Source organism: Gymnogyps californianus, chromosome 5, assembly GCF_018139145.2.
Source record: "Gymnogyps californianus isolate 813 chromosome 5, ASM1813914v2, whole genome shotgun sequence".
Taxonomy (NCBI): Eukaryota; Metazoa; Chordata; class Aves; order Accipitriformes; family Cathartidae; genus Gymnogyps; species Gymnogyps californianus.
Window position 1 is genome coordinate 672,083 of NC_059475.1, and position 26,783 is coordinate 698,865.

The 26,783-nt window shown below is 40.1% G+C and overlaps 2 protein-coding genes across 2 annotated transcripts in view; both read right to left on the bottom strand.

The window, feature by feature from the left end:
* Window positions 1-279: 279 nt before the first annotated feature.
* RAD51 (RAD51 recombinase) lies at window positions 280-12,275 on the bottom strand. The gene is made up of 10 exons (XM_050897546.1): window positions 12,225-12,275; window positions 11,031-11,143; window positions 10,414-10,551; window positions 9,140-9,257; window positions 8,493-8,584; window positions 7,507-7,601; window positions 2,780-2,893; window positions 1,820-1,949; window positions 1,415-1,536; window positions 280-1,108 (listed from the first exon to the last, which is right to left on the bottom strand). The coding sequence occupies exons 2-10, from the start codon at window positions 11,115-11,117 to the stop codon at window positions 985-987; spliced, it is 1,020 nt and encodes a 339-aa protein (XP_050753503.1). The 5' UTR covers window positions 11,118-11,143; window positions 12,225-12,275; the 3' UTR covers window positions 280-984.
* A 5,397-nt stretch (window positions 12,276-17,672) lies between these two features.
* The window catches only part of KNL1 (kinetochore scaffold 1), a 29,272-nt gene continuing 20,161 nt past the window's right edge, over window positions 17,673-26,783 (bottom strand). Inside the window, 12 exon segments of the mRNA XM_050896961.1 lie at window positions 17,673-18,858; window positions 18,969-19,091; window positions 20,425-20,543; window positions 21,130-21,239; window positions 21,386-21,454; window positions 21,747-21,847; window positions 22,326-22,427; window positions 22,530-22,569; window positions 22,994-23,062; window positions 23,841-23,928; window positions 24,584-24,700; window positions 26,203-26,293. Of these exon segments, the coding sequence (XP_050752918.1) occupies window positions 18,753-18,858; window positions 18,969-19,091; window positions 20,425-20,543; window positions 21,130-21,239; window positions 21,386-21,454; window positions 21,747-21,847; window positions 22,326-22,427; window positions 22,530-22,569; window positions 22,994-23,062; window positions 23,841-23,928; window positions 24,584-24,700; window positions 26,203-26,293 (1,135 nt within the window). The 3' untranslated portion in view covers window positions 17,673-18,752.

Genomic DNA, 26,783 nt, shown 5'->3' on the forward strand with positions numbered 1-26,783 from the left:
TATTTTCTGCTGCCAACCACCACTATGATATTATTCTCTTTAATCAAGTTTAGAGTAGTTCACAATAGCACAGCTTATATAAAAAATGTTGCATAATACAAAAGACCCTTTTTAACCTCAAAAACTCTTAAAAGACATCTACAGGGCACTTAGAGCACAGTTGCACTGCACAGCTCAAACCAAGAAGGAGATGATGCATTTTGTTAGCATTAGGAGAAAAAAAAAAAAAAAAAAAGAATCCAGACTGAGATTCATTGAAGATTTATGCATCTTCTTCCTACCTGCAGATTAAAACTGCCTTGGTCTGAATTCCAGAAACCTGTAATGTCGTCAATATTTTCATAGTCCTTTTTATTAAAAGCAGATTTCCACAGAGAATTAATGAAATACAAAAAAAGTAATTGAAATGTAAATTAACAATTCCTCAAAACCAGCATGTTGCAGCATCCAAAACAAAATTAACATAAAGAATATGGATTGTGATCATCATCAATCCCAGCAATATCCTCAAATTCTTATTGTGGAATACCATTCTGCTTTATTTTATAATTAAAGCAATCCATTAAGTATTTAAGTCACCACTTTTCTTATTTGACAAACCCATCAATGCTACTTCAAATTCACCAAGTTATGAACTACGGCCACATACTCTCAGATTTTACTGTGCTATGTCCACCGGGAGAATCCAGCTGGAGCAACAGCCGTGAGGAAAATACAAAGGCTATGGTCCTCTGAAAATGTTCGCAAGAAACCACGTGAATCTAACATGTGACTAAAGCGCAAGAGGGTAGATCTCTTCCAAGCAGCACCTCCAGATGCGTCTCAAAGTGTATTCACGCGACGGACTTCTGCGCTGAAATACAACAGATTCCTCTGCCAGCATTTGAACAGCAGCTGCGTTGGGAAAGCATCTGGAAGGCGCCAGAAAGAAAGGAGTCTTACGGACACCTAGTCTTGGGCTACACGGGAAATGAAATGGAGTCTTCAGTCTTTAGCATCTCCCACTCCATCAGCATTAATAGCAAACATTGCTTCAGCCTCAGGAAGGCAAGGCGAGTCATAGATTTTACATATTCTGGTTTCACCTCGGCCTTTTCGCAGATACAGTCTAAGAGGGAGAAGGAAACAAAACAGGTAAGGGCGTATAGCCTACTTTCAGTAAATCATTATCATAAAGATTAAAACATTGCGTTAGTACATGAATACAACACACTGCAGAGCTGTAAGAACTTCTGAAAATGTTGTGTTGGTTTTACTGCAGATTAATGAGTGCTCAGAATGGCACTCATTTGTTGAGAAGCGGGCTGGACTTGCCATTGACAGACTACGCAGAAACCCAGAATTTAAAGGTGCTTAGCTAGTTTCACAGAATCTTCCAAAACAAGGCTAATGGAATGATAATCTGTTCTCTCACCTCGTGGTGGAAGCGTGTGCTATGATGTTTCCTCCAATAGGTTTTTTGGGATCTGCAGCAAACATGGCTGCTCCATCTACTTGTGCTACCACTTGGTTAGTGATCACAACTGCCACCCCAAACTGTACGGAGAAAAGCAACAAATCAAAATCAATTTATTTTCCACAATCTGAACAAAGGAAACAGAAAAAGAGAAGGAAACAGAAAAAGAGAAGGACAAAAAGACACGCATGCACTGTTGCTGCCCTCTCTGCTGTCCATAACCACTCTATCGTGCATCTCAAAACAAAATGGAAGCAGACACTGAGCGGGCAGAAAGCCCTTTGTACAAAACTGCTAAGCTTTACAAGAGAAAGAAAACTGATCACCGGTCCTTTAGAGAATAAAGCCAAGTTCATGGTTTACCTCATCTGCAAGTCGAAGCAGCATACGCAGAAATCTGGCCAGATGCATCTGTCTAGCTGACAGCTCACCTCTTCCTGAGTAATCTGTCCGATAAAGGGCTGTGGCACTGTCCACTATCAGCAGCGCGTACCTGGAGAAGATAAGTACAAGGTTCTCAGAAACATTTCCAGGCATGAATAATGCCTCCATCGACACGTGACAGCGCCCAGCACATTGTAAGGCTGCATACAGGTGCAGATGTAAGCTCCTCTCAACCTGTCAGCAGAATTATTTTTAACAACACTGACTTGATCTGTAATGTTTGGATTACTAACTATAAAATAAAACCCAGTAAACCCAAAGAAAGTTGCTGCATGATGAAAAACTTAGATTTATTGTACTCTTATAAACTAGCCCAGAATTTAATGTTTTGACACCACAGATATTCTGTGGACAGGTCCCTATATACCTCATACCACCACCTCCTTCCCTCTAAAGGGGCCCGTAACTCAGTTTCAAACTAGAGCTGTCTGCACAGGTTTCTTTGGTGCTCGGCATGCTCTGAATCAACACTCTATTTCTGAAAGCAATTATAAACTGATCTTTAAAATTGTTCCTCAGGCTGGCACTTGTTCTTTGTAAAGTAACATCAGTTGTCGCAGTTCAAGTCACTCGCTGTCACCCAACATTTCAACAGCAAGAGGTATTAACTGACAACTGATTGCTGATACACCAAGCTTATTATCTGGATATGCCAAAGCATAATCCAATTTGAGAATAACAAAGCCTGATCTAATGGAGCTACGCGCTGAAGAAAGCAAGTATATTGCAAAAAAGTTAACTTTTGAAGTAAACAATTACTTTGACATTTCACAATTATGTAATCTACACTTCTCTTGCACTTGTTCATCATCTCAGGTAGCTTTACAATATGATTATGTGCTAGCACAAAAATCACTCCATCTAAATCAGTCTTATTACCGTGACTCAGCCATCATAGCAGATGCCTGATACAGGAGCTGGGTCTGATGGTCTGTGTTAAAACCTCGAGCATACGCCACATTATCCAGGACATCACTGCCAGACAAGCCATACCTGGAGAAATCAGTGAAAAAAAATAAAATTAAAAAAAAAAAATCTTTAAGTGACAACTTCATCAATAGGAGTTATGTAGCAGGTTCACCTAAAGACTAGAATAAAAATTCACATTCCTGGGAGAGTCTTAAGAGATAAAAACAGACACCAAAAAAGGCAACACAACCTGGTGATGAAAAGAGAACAGAATAATTTGAAACCATTTTTAAAGACTACTTTCCTGCCTAGGAACAATAGTAAAGTAGAACACCAGACATTTTCCTCAAAATAAAACCACAGGCAAGGAAAGCTACAATTCTGGAACAGAATATTCTGAAAGCAGTATATTGCTAATAAGAACCAGTGATAAACAGCCTTCCACCTGCAATACCTCTGTCAGTGGTTTACTACCAAAATAAAATTAAAAAAAAAAAAAAGTTACATTCAACACCTTGCATTTAAATTATTTACATGGCACTTTGAGAAACCCCTTAGAATTTGGAGAACCAGTTGATTATCCTCCTTGAATCTGAAATGTAGTAATATTTTTTCCAATGAAATGGAACATACATAATCTGTTCTCATTTTTCATTTCACACTACAGCATATTTCACAGAATTACAGAGCCTTTGAAGTTGGAAGGGATCTCTGTGGATCAACGAGTCCAATTCCCCTCCCCGCTGAAAGCAGGATCAGCTGCAGCAGGTTGCTCAGGACTGTGTCCAGTCGGGTTTTGAACATCTTCAAGGACGGAGTCTCCACAGCCTCTCTGGGCAACCTGTTCCAATGTTTGGCCACGCGGAACACTAAGACCTTTTCTTGCTACCTTTTACATACCTCACCACATTCAACTCCAGACAGACTGTGGCCTTCCTATCCCCATTCCTGCATGCTCGGACAGTGCCTCTATATTCCTCCCAGGTCACCCGTCCCTGCTTCCACCTCTTGTATGCCTCCTTTTTACATTTAACAGGAGCTCCTTGTCCATCCATATAGGCCTCCGACTGCCTTTGCTCGATTTCCTGTTCAACAGGATGGACCGTTCTTGAACTTGGAGGAGATGATCCTTGACAATCAGCCGGCTCTCCTACATCCCTCTTCATTCAAAGAGCGTGTCCCATGGGATTCTTCCAAGCAGATCCCTGAAGAGGCCAAAGTCGACTCTCCTGAAGTCTAGTATTGTGACCCCGCTGTAATGCCTTGCGCCTATCTCAGGATCCTGAACTCCACCATCGCGTGGTCACTGCTTCTCTGTGATCACAGTGAGTTTTTAGACCTGAAACTGCACACAGATGTCCAGCTCTTCCCGTTTGTTCCCCATTCTGCATGCATGAGTGTACAGGCACTTTGGAGAGGCATACTTAAAACGTCTATGTAAAGCAAATTAAATGGAGTGCATATATCAATGGTATACTGAATGCAGAAGCACACATCAATGAACATAAGTGCACATTCAGTTGATAAGACGTCCTGGGAGAAGACTGCAGAACTTTTCTGGTGTCACAGAACTGATTTTCTAGATTCTGCCTGAAGAGCCAGGTCAAAGAGGGCTCTCCGGTGAAGGACCACAGCTTCTAACAATACAGTTTTACACTCTAATGACACTAGCACAGCTCAATTTGACTTTCCTCAATGAATAGTACAAAAGATCCAAGTCATGCCAAAATACATCAAATGAAGAACGTGAATTAAGGTAAGTATCTTTATGATTTCAGTATTCTGCTTTTCACAGCTGGACGCCTAATGTCTCCCTCCCTAATTCCTCCTAATTAGACTTCTAGGCTAACCATAGCTTTGAACAGTACACTTTCAGAATCACAGTTACCAATTAATTTTGTTACCTGCACATGATACCTATTAATAAATCAAATAATCCAACCTTACCAGGCTATTGGCGCCTTATGTTTGAAGGTGAATAAGAGCCAATCCTGACTAGCATTCTGAAGCAAGACCACACTGAAATATTACATATTTGAGATTAAAGTCAAGGGTGCTAGTCAAATGCTTGGCAAATCAGTAGACTACTGGTCTACAGAACTACAACTACAGAAAAAAAAAAGAAAAAGAGTGGAAAGATAGTTAGCCTCCATCCTAGCTGAGCTGGAGAAAAAGACTGAGGGCTGAAGGGATGGAACTGACTGGAAGAAGTACTCTCTGTATAGAGCCACGCACAGATACCCTCTTACAGATGTACCTACGCTGCAAACATCATTTCACTTTCTCATCAGTACCCAAGAGGTGTTTGTTGCCAAATATCCACTGGTGACCGGCAATGTGGGAGTACTCCTCTACTTGCTGCAGGAAAAGCCAGCAGGGTTAGATCAAATTGTCTTCAAGGAGAGTTAACAGGATTTAGCTGGTACTGTCCCCAGATGATTAGGAAGCACACGTTCCCTTCCAGTAGCAAAAAAGTGAGGGAAATTACTTCCTGCAGAGGGACAATTACACAAGAGCTGTGGGGAGAGAGAAGCAGCAGAGAGAGAGGAGAGGAATAGTAATACCAGATGTTTCCAAAGTGAACATCTGTCAAATTAACCTCTAGGACCTGTGTAAAATGTCTTCCAAAGAGTTTTTTTGCCTTTCAGTAGAAAATCATCCAAATCTAGTACTGATCCAAATCTTCAGCTTACTATTTTTCAGTAACTCGACCTTACTTCATTCATTTAGGATGGTACATCCATTAGATCATCTCCCTCTATAAAGAAAAGGAGGCTAGCATGTCATATTGGCTTGGTATTAAATCTTATTTGATTTTTCTACCTACAGCCATGGAAAGGCCCATAAATACTGGCCTTACCTCATAAATCTGCAGTGCTACTAAAAAGCAGCAGTCCTACCCTTTCATTCTCTCTGCTCATTCTTGTCCCTTCCTTTGCTCCAGCACCAGCAATTTATGCTGCCCTGCAGTGAACCACGTTAGCAACTGCTCTGCTTCAGCCTACAGCCTAACAGTCACTAATGCCAACACCGTGGGGCAAAAGGAACAGCAGGACCGCCTGCAGTGGCACAGAATCGAGCCTCATTAAACCAAATTAAAACTTAAGTTTCTGCCCCATACAGACTGTTATCATGCTCCATAGCTATTACAAAGCAGACATACTGTGAAATCAGCCTACAGCATAAGGAAGGCAGCTTTGCCTACCAGGTCACATGGGGTCATGGCAAAAAAAAATCCCTTCACGAAAAAAATATCTGCTGCGAAATGATGAAGGGTGAAAATAAACAAACTTTAGAGAAAACATCTATAATGATAGGCCAGGCCTGGAAGTATACTTGAAGGCTGCTTGAAGGAAACACAGTCACTTGACAACTAAGTCTCGCTTCTGTAAATGCACGGTTAAAAAAGGAGGACAGTTGCTTTTCAAGCTAGGAAATTTGTACAAAAGCTTTTAAAATACTTTTTAAAAAACCCCACGTACACAGCCTGAAAAACTATGCACCTAAATCAGACTAGCAAAAGTGTAGTAGAAAACAGGCCAACTGTTTTTATCTTTGCAGAACATCTGAGCCTCTGTATTCAAATCAGCCCAGCCTCGCTGCATGATTTTGGCTTGCAGCTTAGAAACAATCAATGTTTGTCACCTTAGTACTTTCAGAAGAAAGTGCACAGCTTACTGACATGAAAATTCTAATCAGTATCTCGGTGGAAATATTTTTTAAAGCTATCATAACACTGAAATTGTTAATCTGAAGCTTAGGCCCAAATTCCAGTCTGAATAATTGCATTATGCATCCTTAAAATTCCTGTCCTACTGCAGTCAGGTATGACATGCTTCACATCCCTTCCCAAAGTGTTGGGCTGCTTTTCTGTTCAAGCTGATGCAATTTCAGCAATTGATAAACACTGCAAGATCAACCCAAGTTCACTGAAGTTGCATATATACCTCGATATTTAATTGAAACAACTATCACAGAGAATTAAGCCCCATAGAAGCAGTTTTAATTTTGAGAAAGTCTAAAGAATCACAAGACCAGAAGTAGCTCCTTTTTCTAATGTACAGAACCAGTACTTCAGGCTTTTAAGTCTCACCAGAATCTCTGTGTATACAGCAGAATTTTTATTTGGGTAATTAAGTTTTACTTTCCAATTGGTATAAAAAGACACGTCAGAACATTCTGAGATAGAGGCAGGAGATGAGAAAACAGCTTTTCAACTGGTCAGTGGATGCTCTTGTATTCCCTAACAAAAATCTTCCAGCTGCTGTTGTGATAACCTTTTTACAAAAGAATCTTTGTTTCAATGTAATGCTATTGGCAGAATTTAAGAAAAAACTTCGAATATATTTCACTAACAGTAAAACTGAATTTGAAAGAGACACTAGTAAGAAATGAAGACATCATATTCCAGGGGACAATGGTGTTGGCTGCTGTCATATCTAACTAAAGCTAGAAACTTTGTTTATAAAATACAGCCAATGAAGTGGTCTAACATGCATGTAGGTAGGCAGACAACTAGAATACAAAAAGGTTTTTGTTTGGTTGTTTTTTTGGGGACAGTTCTTACTGCAACAGTCCCGTGAATTTAAGGAGACAGGCTGATTTACGCAGTGATCCTTATTAACTAAGTTGTCCCATGAGTAAATGTATTCCTTTCTTCAACTAATGCCAGTTTACTTCTAGCCGTAAGTACAGACCTTTCAGCCACAGCAAGCAGACGTTCTGGACGGAAGGTCCCTTCTGTGTCGATATACATAGCTTTTCCTTCACCACCACCTCGGTCAATGGGAAGCTAAAGGAAAAGCAAATGAACGAACATGAAATAAAGTATTAACAAATAATCCAGTTATTACCTCATGCCCTCAACTGACATCATACAATAAATAACATACCAAGCTATTGTGATTAAAGTCACCTTTATCTGGGAAAAGCGAGAAGATTCCTGTTTCAATCTCTCATACCTATGTAAGAGGACAGGTGCTTAACTTTGAGCTGGTAAGGTTAGGTGCATAAGGGTGTTAACTAAATGATCAAATTAAGCCCAAAGCCTCTAATATTTTATGAAATAGCAACCTCTAGAAAGTAATAAACACTATTATTTGTTTAAACTAAGATTAGGAAAAAGGTTAGTCCAAACTGATCTACTGTTTGATAGCAAGAGCCAGCTGAAGGCTTTTACAAAAGTAAAGTGAAGTAAGCTTAGGATATGTTAGGAAAAAAAAAGCAGCTAATCAAAGAAACTCGTTGAACCTAACACAGTTTCTTCTCTCTTTTCAACACTCTTGGTGATAAGGAAGGTTCTCTGCAGTCTAGAGCACCTGAAGAGAGACACCGAACGCTTCTCTGCACTTAAGACCTAGAATTACGCTACAAGGCTAACGCGTGTTAAATTTTGTTGTCAGAATACTGAGGAGGGGGAAAAAAAAAAGCTACAGAACATGTCAAACACAAGCAAAAAACATCACAAACTTAATTGCTGCTAAGTAATCCTCATAGGCAGATTAAGCACAAAACAAAAGATCCTAGAAAGCTGCAAGTACAACCAAGGGTGCTGCAAATACTCACGTTCTCTGCAGCTGTTTATATGCATCACATTTGCAGTGGTTGAGAAAAGTGCACAAATTAGCAAATAGCCAAAGCTATGTTGTCTGAACACTTGATTTTAACAAAGTGGACTACTCACTTGACAGGTTACTGCCAGGGTATGACACAACTGTGTTTTTCCAGTACGAAACTCCCCGAATAACTCTGTTATGGACCCTGTTTCTATTCCTCCTGAAGGGAAAATAATATTAATAATAAAATAATTTTAAAAGGTCACATACTTCAAACAAAGACCACGTATAAAGTATTACATTTACAGAGACTCAGTTAAACACTTACTTTGGTTAAAAGTTTCAAAACTCTAATTGGAAAAAAAATAGTTTTCATACCGAGGTTTGTTCACGTTACAGATAAGAAGTTTAGGTGAGTGTATTTTTGAAGATGCTGAAAAGCTGAAACAACTTGTTTAGATTTTTTGATTACAAGTAGGAACGGGGAGAAGATGATACCTGGTTTTGTTTTTTGAAATAAGTCATAGACTAGAATAAACTAGAAACATCCAAAATGAACAGCTCTGGGTATTGCATCATGACTAAAAGGTGTTAAAACTATTTCTGCAGCTTTTAAAAGAAAACCAATTGTGATACAAGAGAGTAGTACTTGAGGAGATTTTTCATTCAACCAGAACTTGTGTGTCTTACGGGTTTTTGTGCAAGGATCATGCTCATAGGAAAAAAAAAAAGCAGATAACAAAGGCTAATCAATAAAGAGAAATAAAATTATTACCTTGAAGAAGTTTATCAAGTTCTTTGGACCCAGTGGTGATCTGGATGATCTCTGACCTTCGCTGGTGGAATTCCGTTGCTGTGGTGAAACCCATCGGAACCAGTTTAGCTGCTTCAGCCTGAAGAAAACCAAACTAAGCAGTGCAACGAGAGTTCATCCCGTTCGTTTACCCCCTCTAGTAATTACTACTGTAATTTTCTATTTTGTGAAATGGAGAAGCACCTATATAATTTGATGCATACATTTTATTTTATAGACCATATATTAGTTGGTACCTCTGAACAGAACTGAAATTCTGCTCAAAGAAAAAGCTTCAACATCCATTTTGTGTATGTTATGGAAATCTTCCCCCCCTCGCCCCCACCTTTTAGTTCAGTCCTGTCCCTGTGAAACTTGAAATACTTAGGCTAGGCATACAGCCTACTAGGAATGCTGTCTTCCTAATAGTGAATAAATACACAAAGTAAGAAAAGTATTGGAGTTAAACATTGTGCTAGGTCAGATTTCGATAAATGAGAACCCATTTGGCAGAAACTCCACATTCTGAACTAGAAGATGCTGTGAGATCACAGCTCAGGCTTCACTCTCAGTCCCCAGAAGTAAACCCCGGGTCTCAGGGTGAGTGCCTGTCTGAGGTACACAATTAACACGCTTAAGAAGAACATAACAGAAGAACAGCTGTACTGGGTCAGTCCAGTCGCTGTAACGCAGTAGCCTCTGCCTTGACAACTGCCAACAGCACACACTTAGGGAAAGAGCGTAACAAATCAGGGAACAAGGGATGATCCTCTATCTAGTAGTTCCTCTGGGTTCAGTTAGCGAGCTTCCTGATCTGAACGTTACCCCACAAACATTGCACTTAGCCCCTTTTTAAGCCAATTGATCCTACAGATGGCCAACGTGTCTTGGGACAAGGAGTTCCATAACAATTACAACCTGTATGAAAAAGTACTTTCTTTGCTTTAGGCTTCTCATGATAAGAAGGCTTATGAGAAATACTGAGCTAGAAATAATAGTCATCTCAAGCATATTCTCCATACCTTCCACGATTTTTATAGACCTTTCTAACAGTCCCTCCCTCTTCACTTCCTGAAGCTGGTCCTAGTGTTTTTTGTCTCTTCTTATCAAAAGTCATGTCACACCTCTAATCATCTTCACTGCCCTTCTCAGTATATCATTAATGTAGACCTTCCAAAATCACCAGAACACTTTAAGCCAGTAGAAATAGAACTTCCTAAATATCTTGGGTTAAAGCTTTTCCATAACATCCTTACCAAGATTTTGTCAGCTTTGGCTTCACTGATGCCTTTAATACTTAGTAGCTCCTTCTTTGGTGCATAAGCAACAGCCTCAACTGTGTGAAATCCAGCTTCTTCTAATTTCTTCACATCATTTGCATTTATACCACATTGCTGAAAGGGAGGGGAGAAAAAAGGACACACTAAGACACAAATACTTTATCTAACTTCCACTGAATACCTTCAACTGGCTTCAGCAGATTTGGATCAAACTCTGTTGTTAGAAGTCAGCATACTGAATGTTACCTCCCTATTCACTTATACACAAAGAACCATAAAAAATAAAATCCTTTTACCAGTGTAATGTTTGCATAAGCTATTAACTATATAGATGGCATAAAACAGGCAGAAGATATCATTCTCCATTTGGTTTAATAGATGCTGGAGGTGACCAATGCACGTTAGGAAAGGGTACACAGCAAGGCAACGTAATATAAAACGTAATCGTTAACATGTTGGGTGTTTTGTTTTGGGTTTTTTTGACGGAACACAAGTAAGGATTTAGCAACGCAATTTTCAGATACAACTTGTGCTTAAGGAAAAAGACTAGCACATTTCTTGAAAACTTACTCTAGAGCTAACTCCTTACCTACCTCTAACCTAGATATGAGCTGTGGTCCAAAGCTCTCTTCCTCTGCTGAGGTATCTGCATTTGCTTCGAACTGCATCTGCACAGCCATCGCACCAAGTACTCAGTACAGCCCCACTAGAAGAAAACCAAATACCTCCGTGATGCAACATACACCATTCAAACAAGATATACCTGCAAAGTGTTTCAAAACATATTAACAGATCATCCAAAGTAGTATTTGATGGTTTTCTCCCCTCCCGTATCTCTTAGCTCGCGGTATGCGAGTGCTGTAAGAAATATCTTCTGTGTGCTTTCCTACGTAGCATTAAACATTAAAAACAAAAAAACCCAAACAACTCTTGTGTTACCTGGTAAGGAATAATAAGAGGCTTAATAGAGAGCTCCACAGTATTTAGGAGTATAATATAACAAAATTAATTTGCTATTAGCAGTATCTCATTTTAGCAAGAAGTTATGCAGTCGCGTTAGATGTATTACTCGAAACTGGCACTTGATGTTCGAGCTTGATTGTGCCTAAGAGGCTGCCCTCACGGCAGCTACAAACACCGCTAGTACCTTGCAGAAGTCTGAAAGGGGCTTCGGATTCTCCCCCTGCCCCCTGCTAACGCTGCAACGCATCCGCACCCCCTCCCCGAGCACTCAGCAGAGGAGCACGACGGGAGGCACAAACAGCCAAGGGAAACCGAAGGAAAGAAGGGAATTTGCACACTCCCTGGAAATAAGGCTCCTCAGGTGACTTTACCCAGGGGCTTGGCAGGAGCCAGAAACGGAAATCACTAACAGCACCCCCCAGACACCAACTGTCCATTTGGAGGAAAGGAGAGCCACACGCAGGCACAGCAGGGACAGTTACGCTACCGGAGCAAGTCTGTTTAGCCCAGTATCCTCCACCGGAGCCAAGCACCCCCAGAGCAGGCGGCAGAAACCCACAGCACGCACACAGGCTCGAAACCGCCGCCCACTGCTCAGCCTTTGCCGACTCCTCGGCGCACCACGTTTCACAATTCCCTTGGTCCTCCTACGCTGGGTACTCCCACCTTGTCTAATTTTACTATTCCTTTTAATTTTCCCTCACAAGTCTGCCCCAGGTGCCGCCCTTCCCCGTCCCTCAGGCCGCCCGAGGCCTCCCTCGCCAGGCCGAGCCAGTCACCGGGGCGCAGGCCAGTGTTCAACCCGCCGCTCCCCCCCCCCACACCGGAGAGGGATGGAGAAGGAGAGGGGAGGCCGAGGAGGGGGCCGGCTGGGCCCCGGCTCGCTCACCCGGCGGCGGGGCCGAGGCCGGGCCCGGCGCAGCTCCCGGCCGTTAAACTCGCAGCAGCCGTGTTCGGAGGAGCCCGCCACCGCGTCACGTGACGGAGAGCGCGCGCAAAGCCCCGCCCCTCCCCGGCGCACCCTTAAAGGGGCCGCTCGCCCCGTTCCCCGCACGGGAGCGCGCGTGTGCGCGCAGGCGCTGCGGGGGCAGCTGACACGCTGCGTGGAATGAGACCGCGGTGAGCGGCGTCGGGGCAGGGATGAAGCTCTGCCGATAACGATCAGGCGTACAGCCCCGCGTTGGGCAGGGCGGGCTGTCTTTTTTCTGTCTTTCCCCCCCCCCCCTTCTCTCTCTTTTTTAAAAAAAAAAAAAAAAAAAAAGACAGGTGCGGAGCAGAGGCGGAGTGCCGGGGGAAGCCCCTTCCCTCGGGGCGCTCCCCCAAATTAAGTCTCAATCTAATGAATTTGAGGAAAGCCCTTCACCTCAAAGCCTTGTTGGGCAAGGATAGGAGCCTCTGATTCTCAGCGTGTACAAGTGAAGTTCCCCATTAGCTTTGAAAGGTGAAGAAGGAAAATTAAATTGGGGGGTAGGATCTGGGGAAGAACGCTGCTGGAGCTGAAGGAAGACCTCCAGATTGCTGGAAGAAGGATGCTTTGTCCTCTCACACCGTTCTCGTCGGTAAGAAGCAATGCCTGCATTATTTCCCCTCCATTTCCATAAAAATAAATTAGCTACAGGAAAATCCCGGTAGAGCAGTGAAAGCTCTTCCCATATATAAAGCATCTGCTAAAATGCCAAAAGCATTTTACACATAGCAGTTACACTGAGTTAGCAGAGGAGTGGAAGCCGGGAGCAGGGGGATCCCAGGGACACCTCTCTGCCTGTAGGAAAAGTTCTTCCAGCCTTTCCGCCCTGGTCACCCTTGGAAGCAAAATACTGGGCAAGATGGACTTTTGTGTGGCAAGCGAGGGTAATGCTAAATAGGAAAAATCTGCATTTCACCAGTGCTTTTCATTTCCTCCGATTTACAAGGAATTCCTTGTAAATTGCTTTATTAGTACCAAGCATTAGGACAAAACATAGCAGTATCATCTTAGCACAGACGCTGACAAGAAGCTATTCTGACACTAGACAAAGCATCACAATCACAATAGCTGCGGGCCAGGCATGTTAGAAATACCTGCAGAGTTTTTATGCTTTTCATTAAAATGTTTATTAAACCCATTTTAGTGCTGGCAAGCTATCAGGAGCATCACGCAAAGATAAAGGACATGAGATTTTAAAGAGGTATCAGCCTAGCATTAAATATATGAGAATATTTACACAGCTAGCTTTAAAAAGGCCTATTAACAACTCAAATGGGAATCTCACAGCACAGAAGTAGGAGGGAAGGATACACAGCTGAGGTTCACTTTGTACACACCGTCGTACCTCACGCGTGCTGTATCCTGACTAGTTAGAAAAGAAAATTAAAGTAAAGACCTTTTGTCCACTTGTGCCCCACAGGGTGTAAGGCAATGCACATCACAGTGCACATAATAATTCTATTAATTGTCCTCCATCACATGGGCAAAACCAAGTGAAAAGCAATGGAGATCTGGACAGGAATTGTTCACAGGTGAGAAGAGCCTGTTTCCTCCCGCCCTCGAGTGCCTGACCCCGTAATTGCACAAAATGCCTCATTACTCGAGAGCTCGCTACCTCATATGGTCCAAGGGCATAAATTGTTTGACTTTCCTGTTGACTCTTAGAGCTCAAGGATGAAATGAGCACAGGATTTTTGAGAGGAGGTCGACTGACTTACCAGTAGCTTCTCCATTACAGGGAATAACTGGTCAAGGACACGCAGCAGGCTCTGATGCAGTGCTGCCCCATTATTGAAGAAAATGGTTAGAAAAGCCTACCCTGGCTCAGGACTTTTATTGTATCATTGAAGATTATTGATTACTGTACACAGGAGCAATATCCTGCCCACTGTAAAAAGAGATGAAGCTGTGTGGAAGTTGGGAAGTCTCCCTGTGGTAAGCGGGTAGGTAAGCAAAGGGTGTTTGTTTCTACTGGTTAAGGTGGTTTTTACTCACTCCCTTAGGATTGTAAGAGTGGCTGATAAATCCAGAGCTTTTCAGGTTAACATAGGTGGTATCAGCCTGTGATAGCTGAGTGTTTCCAAATCAAATGAGATTATCACAGCCTCTGAGCAGGAATTTCTGGAGTTCCATCTCCCAGTCTTCCGTGGAGCCATGTTTACAAGATGGTGTGGGCTGGAAGCAAGAGATTTGGTATTTACAGGTGGTACGAGGATGAAAAGTAATTCTACGAGAATCCATTGACAAGCTCCATAAGCCATCCTGGAGGGCAGAGGGGTAATCAGACTCACGACAGAGCTGAAGAAAGCCTGCAGCAATAAATGAGTCCAGCAATAGAGGACTGCAGCTGTGAGATGTGCTCCAACTTCGGTACCTGCATGCAGGCAGAAACCATCTTACTCATAACAGATACCACACACAGAAAAATGGGTTGCCTGGCCTTAAGTGATAAGGCATATGTGTCTGTAACATGACAACACATGTCAATAAACACTCAAAATACATAGATATTTAGATTATAGACTTGTGAATGTAAGCACTATTTGCACAGTTTTACCACCACAAAGCCACACCGGGGGTTTTCAGAACAAGCAGCGTGGAAGGCATGAGCCTCTTTACAGAAGTCTCTTTTCCCAAAACTAAGTTTCAAGTTCAGAGAAAAATAGAACATTAGTTGCACTCACGGGCCATACAGCAGGGAATGAGGAAAAATACTTAGAAAAAGGAAGCATTCAGAAAATAATCCTAATTTTCTTCTTATAAAACAAGCAAGCCCAGCTCAAGATGTCAGCATGCCCCTGGAATATTGTATACGTAATGCTCATGACTGGATTTTGCTAACTCAGCAGCAGAAGCTGACAGAACGGCATGCTATTGCCATTCATAACTGAAATCCTGTAACCATTTGCATTATAAGGTGAAGGAATGTTAGGAGCAGTTTACAACTGATGGCAGAAGATGCCTTTTTTAATTCTAAGATCCCGTATCAGCCTGATGAGAACTTCAGGTGACTTAACAGGACAGCAGAGTCAACTTTGACTAAAAGAATATCAAAAGGAAATTTTGTAGGTCTCTATAGAACTCGAAGTATATTTAGGTATCCAGGTGCACGGTATAAACTGAAATACATGGAGCACTTCAGAATCTCATACCCAAGGAAATACTTTTTATGGTCCCTCTACTGACTTAAATCCAATCGTTGTGTATTTTAAAACTTCACAAACAAAAGCTACTAGAATTAAAGCAGATGAGCTTGTGTACAAGTCTACACTGTTAAATGTAACTAAATCTTCCATATCTAACAGTTAATTTGAATTTACCTGTTATACCTTCAGAGTGGCATATCTTGTATAAATATCCTATTTAGAAATTATTTTCCACTCAGAAGTCTTTTTCCCCGATGGTTCTTGGAAACACTGGGATATCTAACGTTGGTGTTAGTAGCTTCCGTTGCCACAACTGAAGTAGCGCTAGAGCTGCAAGGAGAGAAATTACTAGGCATTTTGCAGAGTTCAGGTTTAGAAACATTAAGCGATTTCAACAACGTGAAGCAACGATGCCCTTTAAAGAACCTGGTTTGCAAATGGCCGATGCCCCGGACTCAGAGACAGAGAGGTACAGCAAATAAGTTGATTCAATACCAGAATTTTACCTCAATTCCTGAGCTAGCCGAGCACTTGCTTTAGCGCTAGACTGTCCTTTCATCTTACTCTAAATTGCAAAACTGATCACTCGCTCATTTTACTCTTGGACATTCCTCAAAGCATTGCCGTATGTTTAAATGGATACGTTCTCCATTCGTGTTTCTGTCTTCTGTCCAGATTCTGGAATGTTTCCCATGAAAACTAGGGTTGGGAACGTGAAAGCAGAGTATTACTAATAATGCACGATAATTTGCATCCTCATTATTTAACCTTTTGCCAATGAGCTAAAGAATTTAATATGCATTTAAGAAGACAAAATAGAGATCACAAGAGGCTTTTGCATTTATATATACAGAAAGATATCAGTCTTAAGTTAGCAATATTGAAGGACCATAAAAGATTCTTTTCCCATAACATACTAGAACTTGGATGTGGTTGACATTCTCCGGGAATTCACACTTATGCCAGGGCATAATCGCTCATGGATGATCTCCAAATTTACAAGAACAAGTGCTTTAAATTAAATGCAATAAACCAATGTGCCCTATTACTGATATCCATAAATTAATCATTAAAGAAAGCCATAGTGAAAACAACATTCCAACTGTATTAGTATGAAAACACGATAGTGCTCATTCTTTCACAGCTAGTATTATATTACCAAATATGAAATAAGAATCATCATCTATAGACTTTTTTTTCCTAGAAAAGTAAATTAATTCTTGAAACGTAATTAATTTCTTCTCCCTTACCTTTTCCCCATCCTTAAGAGTGGTACAGCCATAACTTCAGATCTAATCTGAGCTTTACTCCATGAATTGCAGTGGATTGTTGAAGGAAATAAGAGTGCTCTAATCTTATATATCCAGCTTTATGACTGAGCAATGGTTACAATAAGCACTGTGTGTGAAAAGCTTTAGTAATGGCATTCTCATCAAAATTTGGCTTGCAAAATAATATAGTTATTGTAAATATATTATCTCTATGATGATTTTAACAGTAATACATCAAGTCCTATAGATGACAGATGTTATGACGTTTAAGTCCTAATGCCCTGGGAGGAGTTTAAATAAGAGTGTCAAGTACAAATAAAAATTAATTACGAAAAAGGAACTGCTTAATTTCTGCCTAATCCCCTTTTTCTACTGCAAGTGCATGGCTTTATTTTGCTTTGTTTCATCTGCTACTTCGATTCAATATCCAGAGCAATATAATAAACTCTGCCAAAAACTGACTTCAGTCTTCATAGTTATCGGATTCTTCAGCTTGTAGATATGCTGAAAGAAAACTAAACCAGACAAACAAAAAAGCCTAAACTGGATAATGCTCATGAAGTACTGCTGCGGCACCCTCTACTGGTTAGTAATGCTGATATAACGACCTTTGGAAATTTAAAAGCAATTCCAGGTATAATACCCAAGTCATTTGCAACTTAGGCACTATTTTCCTAGTTAAAAAAAAAAAAAAAAAAAAAAAAAAATTCTTCTGCGAAAGCCAGGCCACAGAAAGCTAACACTAGGGAAAAAGAAACCCAACAAGTTCATATTACGAAAAGTCCTCCCAAATCGCTAACAAAATTATTTCAATAGTAGCAGGCAAATTTTCAGTCACAAGTTTAAACAGAGCAGCCAATAATCACAACTTGAAGAAGGAAGAGCAATAAGTCAAATGTTTAATGAACTTCCACCTTCCAAACAGAAGGAAAATTTGTAAAAAGACAAAAATATATAAACACTTAAACACATGAAAACATTTTTAAATTCAACATATTTTACAGAGATACAAAAATTTGTGTCTGCCTAAAGAATGGACAGCTGAGAAATGGTAGGCACTTCTACACGATAAACTCAGTCAGGGTTAGATCAGTTCCAACAGCTCAACCTACATAATACACAAAATATGTACAAAAGCAATCCAGACCACACCAACGATATTACAGATACCTTCTAAATTTAAATGGCTCAGTCTCCTCACTGAAATTCTAATGCATTACAAACTCAGACAAAGTACCGGAACCAAGAGACAGCTTGTACTGGACAAAGACACTGAATATCAGAACAAACTTCTAGTTGGAGAAGATCACACAGAGGGAACCTGATGGCTTTGAGTCTGTTGCACCACAAAGTCTATGGTCAAGCACGGGGATCTTTAGTCTTCATGACAAAAGTATTTCTGACTTTGGCCACCTGGTTAATTATTACAGGTTATTTGGTTAATCAGAAGCGGGACTATAGTTTCTGTGTTTTGGGAGGGGTTCCAGGAAACTGATAAAAATCAAACGTGATGTGATATGTTAAAATGCTACGCAGGAGTGAAGTAATGATAGTGAAAGTAAATTCCAGTCACGTTAATTTAGAAAATACTCATAATTGGTTTATACAAGAGCTCTGTAAATCAACCCAAAACAAAATTAACATGCTATGTCAGAAGAATATCCATACTAGGAAAGACTATACAAGGAGGCCAAGGCCACCGGTGACTGAAAGAATATAAAAGGCAGACTGGATTTATAAAAGACATAAGAAATTCTTCCTTCTCCTCTTTAGAGACCTCTGCTTTTTATAAAACTTGTGGCCTACACCAAGCATCCTGGATATCAGCCAATTATTAGAAAAGAATACTAAAGAGCTGAGTAGCTAACAGCACTCCCATTCTGGTGAGAGACAGCTTGAATTCTTACAAGACTAAAATCAAAGACTATCCAGTCTGACTTCTTCAGTCCTGCACGTGGATCTAGTGAATCATCTGGGATCCTGGAGCAAGTTTTGATGAATCAAGCTGACTATTCTCCGCAGATAGTGGTAACCAATTGGTACATTGGAGAGAACAGCAGAAATTTCCTCCTCCCTGGGAAAGGGAAAATTATCACATGTTTGAGAGGATACAGAGCATTTAATTCCCCATCCCTAGCTTGGAAACTTAAAGTCATATGGAGTGGTTCTTTCTGTTCAACTCACCCAATATTCCCAATTTGGTTTTGGACAGTAAAAGGCAGTGAAGCAGACGGGTAGTTGGCGGATAGAGACAGGGTCAACTCAAACTTTGCAAAAGCTGTGGAAGCGGAGAACAAAAGCTTCACTCTGTATGCGAAATAAACACAAACAAAAAGATCAATCCAAAATATTCAAATGTACTGCTACTGCCTTTGAATTAGGTTCCAGAAGTGAAAACAAATGTTGTAATTGATGCAGCAAGCTCAATAACTCCTAAAGAGTTCCAGCACAGACTAACAGTAACTTCATAAATAAGGTTAAAAGAACCTTTCTGCTGTCAGCACTCTAACACTGAGTTAGAATACAAAACCCCAGCTTTCCTCACAGAAAAAGTTAATACACACATAAGTCACAGAATCTTTCAAAAATTATGGGAGAATATAGACTAATAATTAAAAAATACGTTTTCTAGTTAACATAAAATATTCCTAGATAGCTAAAGTTTTCTGAAGTTTTAAGTAGGACTGATTGACCACTAATTCCATAACTCTAAGATTGTTTCATGAATCCAACCCTATTTAAATCAGGCGAAATTTCCATCTAGCACAGTACTCTTGTCTATGACAATGTGCAGGAAGGCCAGAGTTGAATTTTATTGTAAATATGGGTGAGACCATCACCAAGGACACAATGCCCAGGAAGCAGATGCTTTGGGGTAGCGTAAACTAGAAGCAGCATCATACAGGTCTTTTCCAGGTACATCTCCCACAATTTGCAACTTCCTGAGCACAGGCTGCCCTTGCACCTGTTTTGCTGACTTAACTAAATACAGCTTTTGTGGGATTTTTGGCATGTAGAAGAACACCACTCTTGCAAAGTGTACTACAAAATGAGAATAATCTGTGGGAACAGCATCAAGGCATGCAGAGCAAGGTTAACTGGGCGCTTCTTAGGTAAGGATATACATCAATAATAGAAGGATAAGGTGAGGTAGTATTTATCTTGTTCCACTGGGACATGCCGCAAAATTGGGAAGTAGTATGTGAAAATGAAAACTAAAGAAAATAAACTTTAGTTTAAGTGCGTCCGTCCTTCAAGGACTGATTCTGCTTGGCTGAAGCAAATAGAAGATTAAAAGAAACAAAGCACTAAGCTACAGGTAAACTCTTGGCTCTGTCTCCTTTGCATTGCTACACTCTGGCCTAAAGTTTTAAGTGAGAGTCAAGTCAAACAGGAAAGCAGCAAGGAAGGAGAGGTTATATGACAGTAAGGAAGTGGCTGAATCCAAGAACAGCTTAATTTCCATGCATTTGGATATTATAGCGCAATTGTATTAAAATAAATCAGACTGTTGTTAAAAATAGTTGCATAAAATCTCAATTTCCAGAAAACCAAATTGAAAATATTTCAGTGTTTTGTTTCTGGTTATCTAGAAACACTCTCTGAAGGACTGGTGTAAACTCCATCTGAAGTTACTCACTTTGTGTCACTGATATCTGTCTTCAGAAGATGAAATTTTCCACCCCATCTCTCCAGAAATTCAATCTCCTCTCCTAAGATCTTGCAACGACTGACCACCAAAGAGATGTCATGAAGAACCTAAGTGGGCAATCAGAAAAGCAATCACATTGGCACTCAGGCTGGTAAACTATGTGACACTTGAAAACGCAGTTTATCCTAGAAAGCATACAAAAAAAAAAAAAAAAAAAAAAAAGTAGTTTAACTGCTATCTCAGTTTGGATGTGAAAATGAAATTGTACAAGCATAACAACAAATATACGTTCTTTGCCCTAAGTTTCTCCCTTCAGCTTTGTCAACAGGGGTACACAGACGTGCAGGAACACCAAGTTTGGTTTGGCAACTTAAACCATTAATTCTTTAGGAAGCAGAATGGCATTCAGCTCAATTCTTTAATTTCTACTAGCAGAAAAAAAAGGATTTTAAGAAATCACTAAGACAGGCAGACATTAATGCAGCAAACAAGGAAGAAATCACAGCTTTTAGGACTCCTGCCTTCAGGGACAGGTACTTCCCCTCGCACCTCAGAATATTCATGAAGCAGGTTTTGATTTGCGTTTATAAAGCATTCATTAAGATGCTTCTGTTCTCAGTATCAGCCCTATTCTCTGTGACAGAAAAGATTTAATGTTTTTCCAGAGTCTTATAGGCTTTCCTGGAACATTACCTGGGGCAAGTAGTACAGTGTGGGACACTTTTCCTGCCAGCATCCCTGACTTTCAATAAACTGGAAGATGAGTCTTTGGACTAAACATGAGGAGGGTGGAGCTTTTTCCTCTGTAACGCAAAAGAAAAACACGTTGCCAGAAATCTTTTAAAAGCCATATAGTAATGCATTAGCAGATAAACCGCAAATTTACAGATGTCTTCCCCAAGAACAGATTATCAGGGCAGCTACTTTCAAGCTACTCAAAAAATCTTACCATCCAGGAGAGATTCAAAGTTCAGGCTAACTATCTTTCTGGAAGGATCTTCACCGAAAGCGTCACCATCTGAGAAGGAAAGGAAAAAAACCCAAACAGTAGTTATTTCCATACTTAGTTCTGGAGTTACAGCTCTTCCTCTTCAGAAACAGCCATTCATTACATACTTTTCTGAATTTTCACAGAAAGCACTGATAAACATATTCAAAGCCACCTCTCTCAGCTTACACGCTCCTGCTGTAGTATGTTTTCTATTTCCTTTTAGCAGATCTTCACAAATACTGCAACTTCAGGTTTCTGTTATGTAACTATTTAACCTTTCAAATTCATAAAAAGGAAACCTACCAGTTTTGTGACTTACCTATTGGGGGTCCAAACACAACCGTGAGTTCAATAGAATCATAAAGAAAATTAAAGACTGCCTGCTGTTCACTCCATTCAGTAATATCCCACTCAGTGAAGCTAAAAATGGGAGGGAAAAAAAAAAAAACCACACCATCACCCCAAATTTCAACCAACCAAAACAATTATCTGAAGGACAAAGATCAGAGTATTAAGTGCACTTACAGCTATTACCACAAAATATTTTTATTATATATACACCACAATGAAATTTTCACTTTCCAACAGAATGTAAGAATCTGTTGGGAATGCAAGCATAATACTATTCATTTTACATAAATGGTCATTTTGGAATTGGAGGAGAGTTGGATAGAGAAAGACTGAACGTAGAGTATTGGTGCAAAGTTGGTAATAGAAAAGCACAACACACAGAGAAGTTCACTGAGGCTTTATTGCTTATCCTAGGCTGCGAGGAGATGGGCATCCAAAGACTTCCCAAATCAAATAAAAAGGAAAACCAAAACCAAAAACATTTATATACGAATATGAGGCCCCAGAACTAGCTGATGAAAATAAAACCTGAAGGTCTTTTCCTTACTTGTATCTCTCCAGGAGTTCCTGGCAGCTTTTTTCTTTTTCCTTTAGCTGGTTCATCTCAGCCAGCGTTTGCTCATTCTGAGTCTCCAGATCTGACAGTTCTCTGCAAAGATAAACCAACCACATGAGATGTAGCACACCGACCCTCTAAAACCTGAATGTGCACGTGTTATTTAAGGTCTTTAGATCCTCTTTGACATCTTACCTTTGAAGTTCCTCTTCTTGGGCTTTGAGGCTTTCCAATTCTAAGAGAAAGGGGAAAAAGCTATGATTGAAAAGAGCAGCAAAGAAAGCCCTAACTTGCTCTGCAGTCACTGTTCTTAACAATACAAAAGATCTCAACGTGACGGCTGTTACTCCTACCTGGATACAGATATGCAGTCAACAAAGGTTAGTAATTATTGAACAATTAAAGTGCTGAATATGATAGCTGGCACACTCTTCAAGTCACACTGTACCAAGTTCTAAACTCCATTTTTCCAGGGGAAAACCAGTCCTTTTCATACTTTAACATCTCTGTAATTAGCTATGTCCAATGCAGAAAAGAAAGCAGTAGTGTTTGCATCCATATCAGAATTAATGTATCAGGGTGGGGGCTGAGTATCACCCTCTCCAGAATTTAAAAAAAAAAAACAAAACCAAAAAGTGCCATTCAGCTGGTACCGTTACCTTTCTCTAGGCTTCTCCCTTCTGCCATTTCATCGCTGCAGTCTGCTTCCCATTCTTCCCAGTCAGAATCTATGGGAAAGAAGTATCAGGTCTCCGCAGAACTCCCAGATTCAATACTTAGATTCCATTTTATTTGTCTGTGGGTTCTATAAATCTTAGTATTTCAAAGCTAACTAAGAAAAACAAAGCTAACTAAGAAAAACTACAAAAAGCTGGAAGGGTATCTACCAAAAACCTCAAAAACTAACAGATAACAAGGAAAACTCCTTTTATTGCATTGTTTCAAAGCTGCTACTGTGCAATTTGATTTCTACTTGAGGCATTGGAAGAAAACTCAGTTGGAAGAAAAGAAGTGAAAACACACAGGGCATCGTTATGCAGCAATGCCAAGTAGCGCCTGCAGCTTGTGTGAACACAGCTGAACAAGTTTTAAACCATCCAGCTATGATGCTGAAAACAGTACAGTCCTGGCGTGCAAAGCTTAGTCTTGCCTACCTGCAGGATCGCTGGCGGGTTTTGCAGCCGTTTTGAACTGCGTGCTGCCAGCAGCTGTACTGTTATCGCTAGCCGATTTAGCCAGCTTGGTTACATGTTCATAGGCTACAACTACAACTCTGTATTTCAGCGCAGATAGACCCCTAGTCTTCATATGATGTGTATGTGATTCCCACAAGGCAAGCTTGCAGACACAAATGAAGGCATTTCAGCCTAGCAAATACTTGTAACAAAGGAATTGTAAAATTCCAAGCAACCACCAAACGCAGAATCCTGATCTGACCATTTAAACAGCAGCTCTGCAGAAAAATAGAGAAATCGGCATATCGGTCACCAGTTTGGAAACACATACCTGTTTCCAGAGCAACAAGACAGCTCTCTGCCTCCTTGAGCAATTCATCCAGCTTTTCTATTCTTGACTGTAGCTTTCCATGTTGTTCCTAAGATGGGAAAATTGTACTCAAGTCAATGACATTTTTTAAAAAAGCTGAATTGTCTTCTGGGACCACCACGAGGATCTTTGCTTGCTAAGGAACTAATTAAAGAAGCTGATATCATCTGTCCTTAGAATGAAGAGGTAGACAGACAAATATTAAGGCAGTAGCCATGCGTAAGAAAGTACTAGATACTTAACAGCGTATCTTCCTAATGACTTTTCTTATGAAGGGATGAGGCAAGACATGGAAATAAATAAATTCCTAGAGCTTTTAACACATACAAATTTCTGATACCTATCACAATGCATTACTTCTGCACTTCCCTGTTAGTTACTAATACTGACATTAATACAGTATAAAGAGCTAATTTCTGATGGCATTTCCTTTAATACTCCCATTTTTCACTCTGTTACTTTAATTGCCAAAACCCTTACGCAGAAGGTTCCTATAGCGTAAGTGCAAGAAAGTCACTGTCCCAGTATGTTTTACATTTGCATATAAATAAAAGGGAAGTATGTTTAATAAGTAGGAAACTTTCAAGAGAATGCACACTTACATACAATAATTAGGCTCCTAAGCTTGACAGTGAAAGACGGATGAAATATGGTAGAAGTTCCCTTTTTTAAAGCTAAACCTCTGCAGCCTTGTGGCACATTACCTGCGCGCTCTGCAGCAATTTGCTGTACAATGTCACTTTCTCATTGTGAGCCAAGATTTTACTCTCCTTGGTGAAATAGGATTTCATTTTGTTCAGTTCTGCTCCAAAGCTCTTCAGCTGCAACGAATGGAAAATACAGAAGAGAAAGTGAATGGGAACGTGCAACAAAAGATTGTTCAATTGACCCTTTAGACTCCTTCTCCCTTCTCTGCTCCTCCCAATATCCCATTTCTCTAGTTGCAGTATTACATGACACTTGCAAATTAAATCAAATTTAAGACCGGACAATCCCTGTTAATTCAAGTACAGTTGCCTAGTAAAGTAACTGATTTTCTTCACAAAGATCCAACAAGATCTTTACTCAAATAGGGAGCCACACAGATAACTAAAGAGATGCTTTTACCAAAAACCAGAGCACCTTTATTAAGTACATCAGATGTCTCTCATCCCAGTTGTTTGAGACATGTATTTAGAACACTTGCCTCGTTACCGTTAAGGAGGCTAACTGAAATGCTCACGGAAGTCCAGGCAGAACCCAAACCACAAGAAGTAAACTTAAAACCTGTTTTAACAGAACATAGCTACAGATCATGCAGTTCAATGTTTTCTCTGACAGCTGTCAATCTAGACGCTGCAGAGGAAAGTACAAGAAGCTTTTTTCTATGGTGTTTGCCATCTGCCTATTTCCACTAGGTGGTGTCATTCTAATTACAGTGTGTAGAGATTTGCTTAACAAGCTTTCAAATTTCTTATTCTTAGTTAAGGGTTCTCGCTGCTTTCCTTGTTCATAAGTATAATTCTTCCTGAAGCTAGTTAATAACCTAGCCTCAGTGATATCCTATATCGATCTAATTATGAACTATGAAAAATACTGTCTTCTATCAATGTTGACTCTTTATTTTCATTGAGTAGATCTTTATTCTTGGCATTAGAACCACGGAAAACAGAATCCCTTGATCTACCTTCTCAGTTCTGGCTGGGATGCATTTAAAAATCAGAAGCATTATAAAAGTAAGTGTCTTTGGTGTGCTTTTTTGTGCCTATTATCATTAGCATTCTCCTTTAAATACACTCTGGCCTCATCTTTTGTTTGGCATGTGACACCATTGTTGCACTCCAAATCCTGTATGCAGTTTTATTTTTGTGTAATGACACATATTTTCTGTTCATTATGTGTCTTGCAACATCACATGTCTTTCTGAACTAAATAAGCATTTAAGTTAATGGACAATTCTGCTCCACCAGTGAAGCAAGAGTCTCTACAGTAAGAGCAGTTCATTTTTTCCTTCCAAAACCACACTGTTTGCTTAGGCCCATCTAAAGCTTCTCTTCTTATCTGCCCTCAACTAACCTGAATTATCAACTTGAGTTATCAAGTTTTTCTGTTTGAAAGCAACATATTCCCTTTATTATATTTTAAAGGGCACATATCCTAGCATTCTTCTGATATATTAGAAGTTCTCATAGCAGTTTTCCATTCAGAAAATATTTTGCCTTGTATCACCTACCTGCCTACTGTTATTCTGTGACTGTTCTTGTTCTTATTTTATTTGAATACATAAATTAACCTTACTTCTTCATTATGTAAGAAACAATATTATCTCTTCATGCAGTATTACCTCTTCATCGGAGCAGGTTCTCATTACTTCCCACAAACTCCTGTTCACATTCACCAGGAGTTGATCCTGGACATTTGCATACAGTTTTAACCTGAAATGTGGGGAAAAAAAAAAAAAAAAAAAAAGGTTGAAAGAAAGTCGTATTGCAACTTCACCAAGCACATAAAGCAGCACATTGGTATTTATACAATTCATTCCCCTTTTCTAATTAAAACATGGAAATGTAAATATTTTCATTTAGTTGGGTCTTACATCTTGGAGAGACCCTCTCAAGCCTTGATTAAATGGGGGCCATGTTTGTTAAACTCTAGCACATAATACAAAGTTCATTTCCTATAGTCTTTTTGTTGAGGGCAGGTCTGAACAGGAGGTGGAGAGCTAGAGAGCCAAAGAAATTGGAAGTGGTGCTAATGAGGCTGGGAAAAATGTTACTACTGATTTTGAATTTTATCATAAAACCTGATTTTGCACATAAATTGTAAAAGGCGTAATGAATCAGACCAGAAGTGTCTTTCAGATAAGAAACTAAATCATGATAACTGTATTTCAATCTAATAAACACTGGAAGATTGGAACAAACA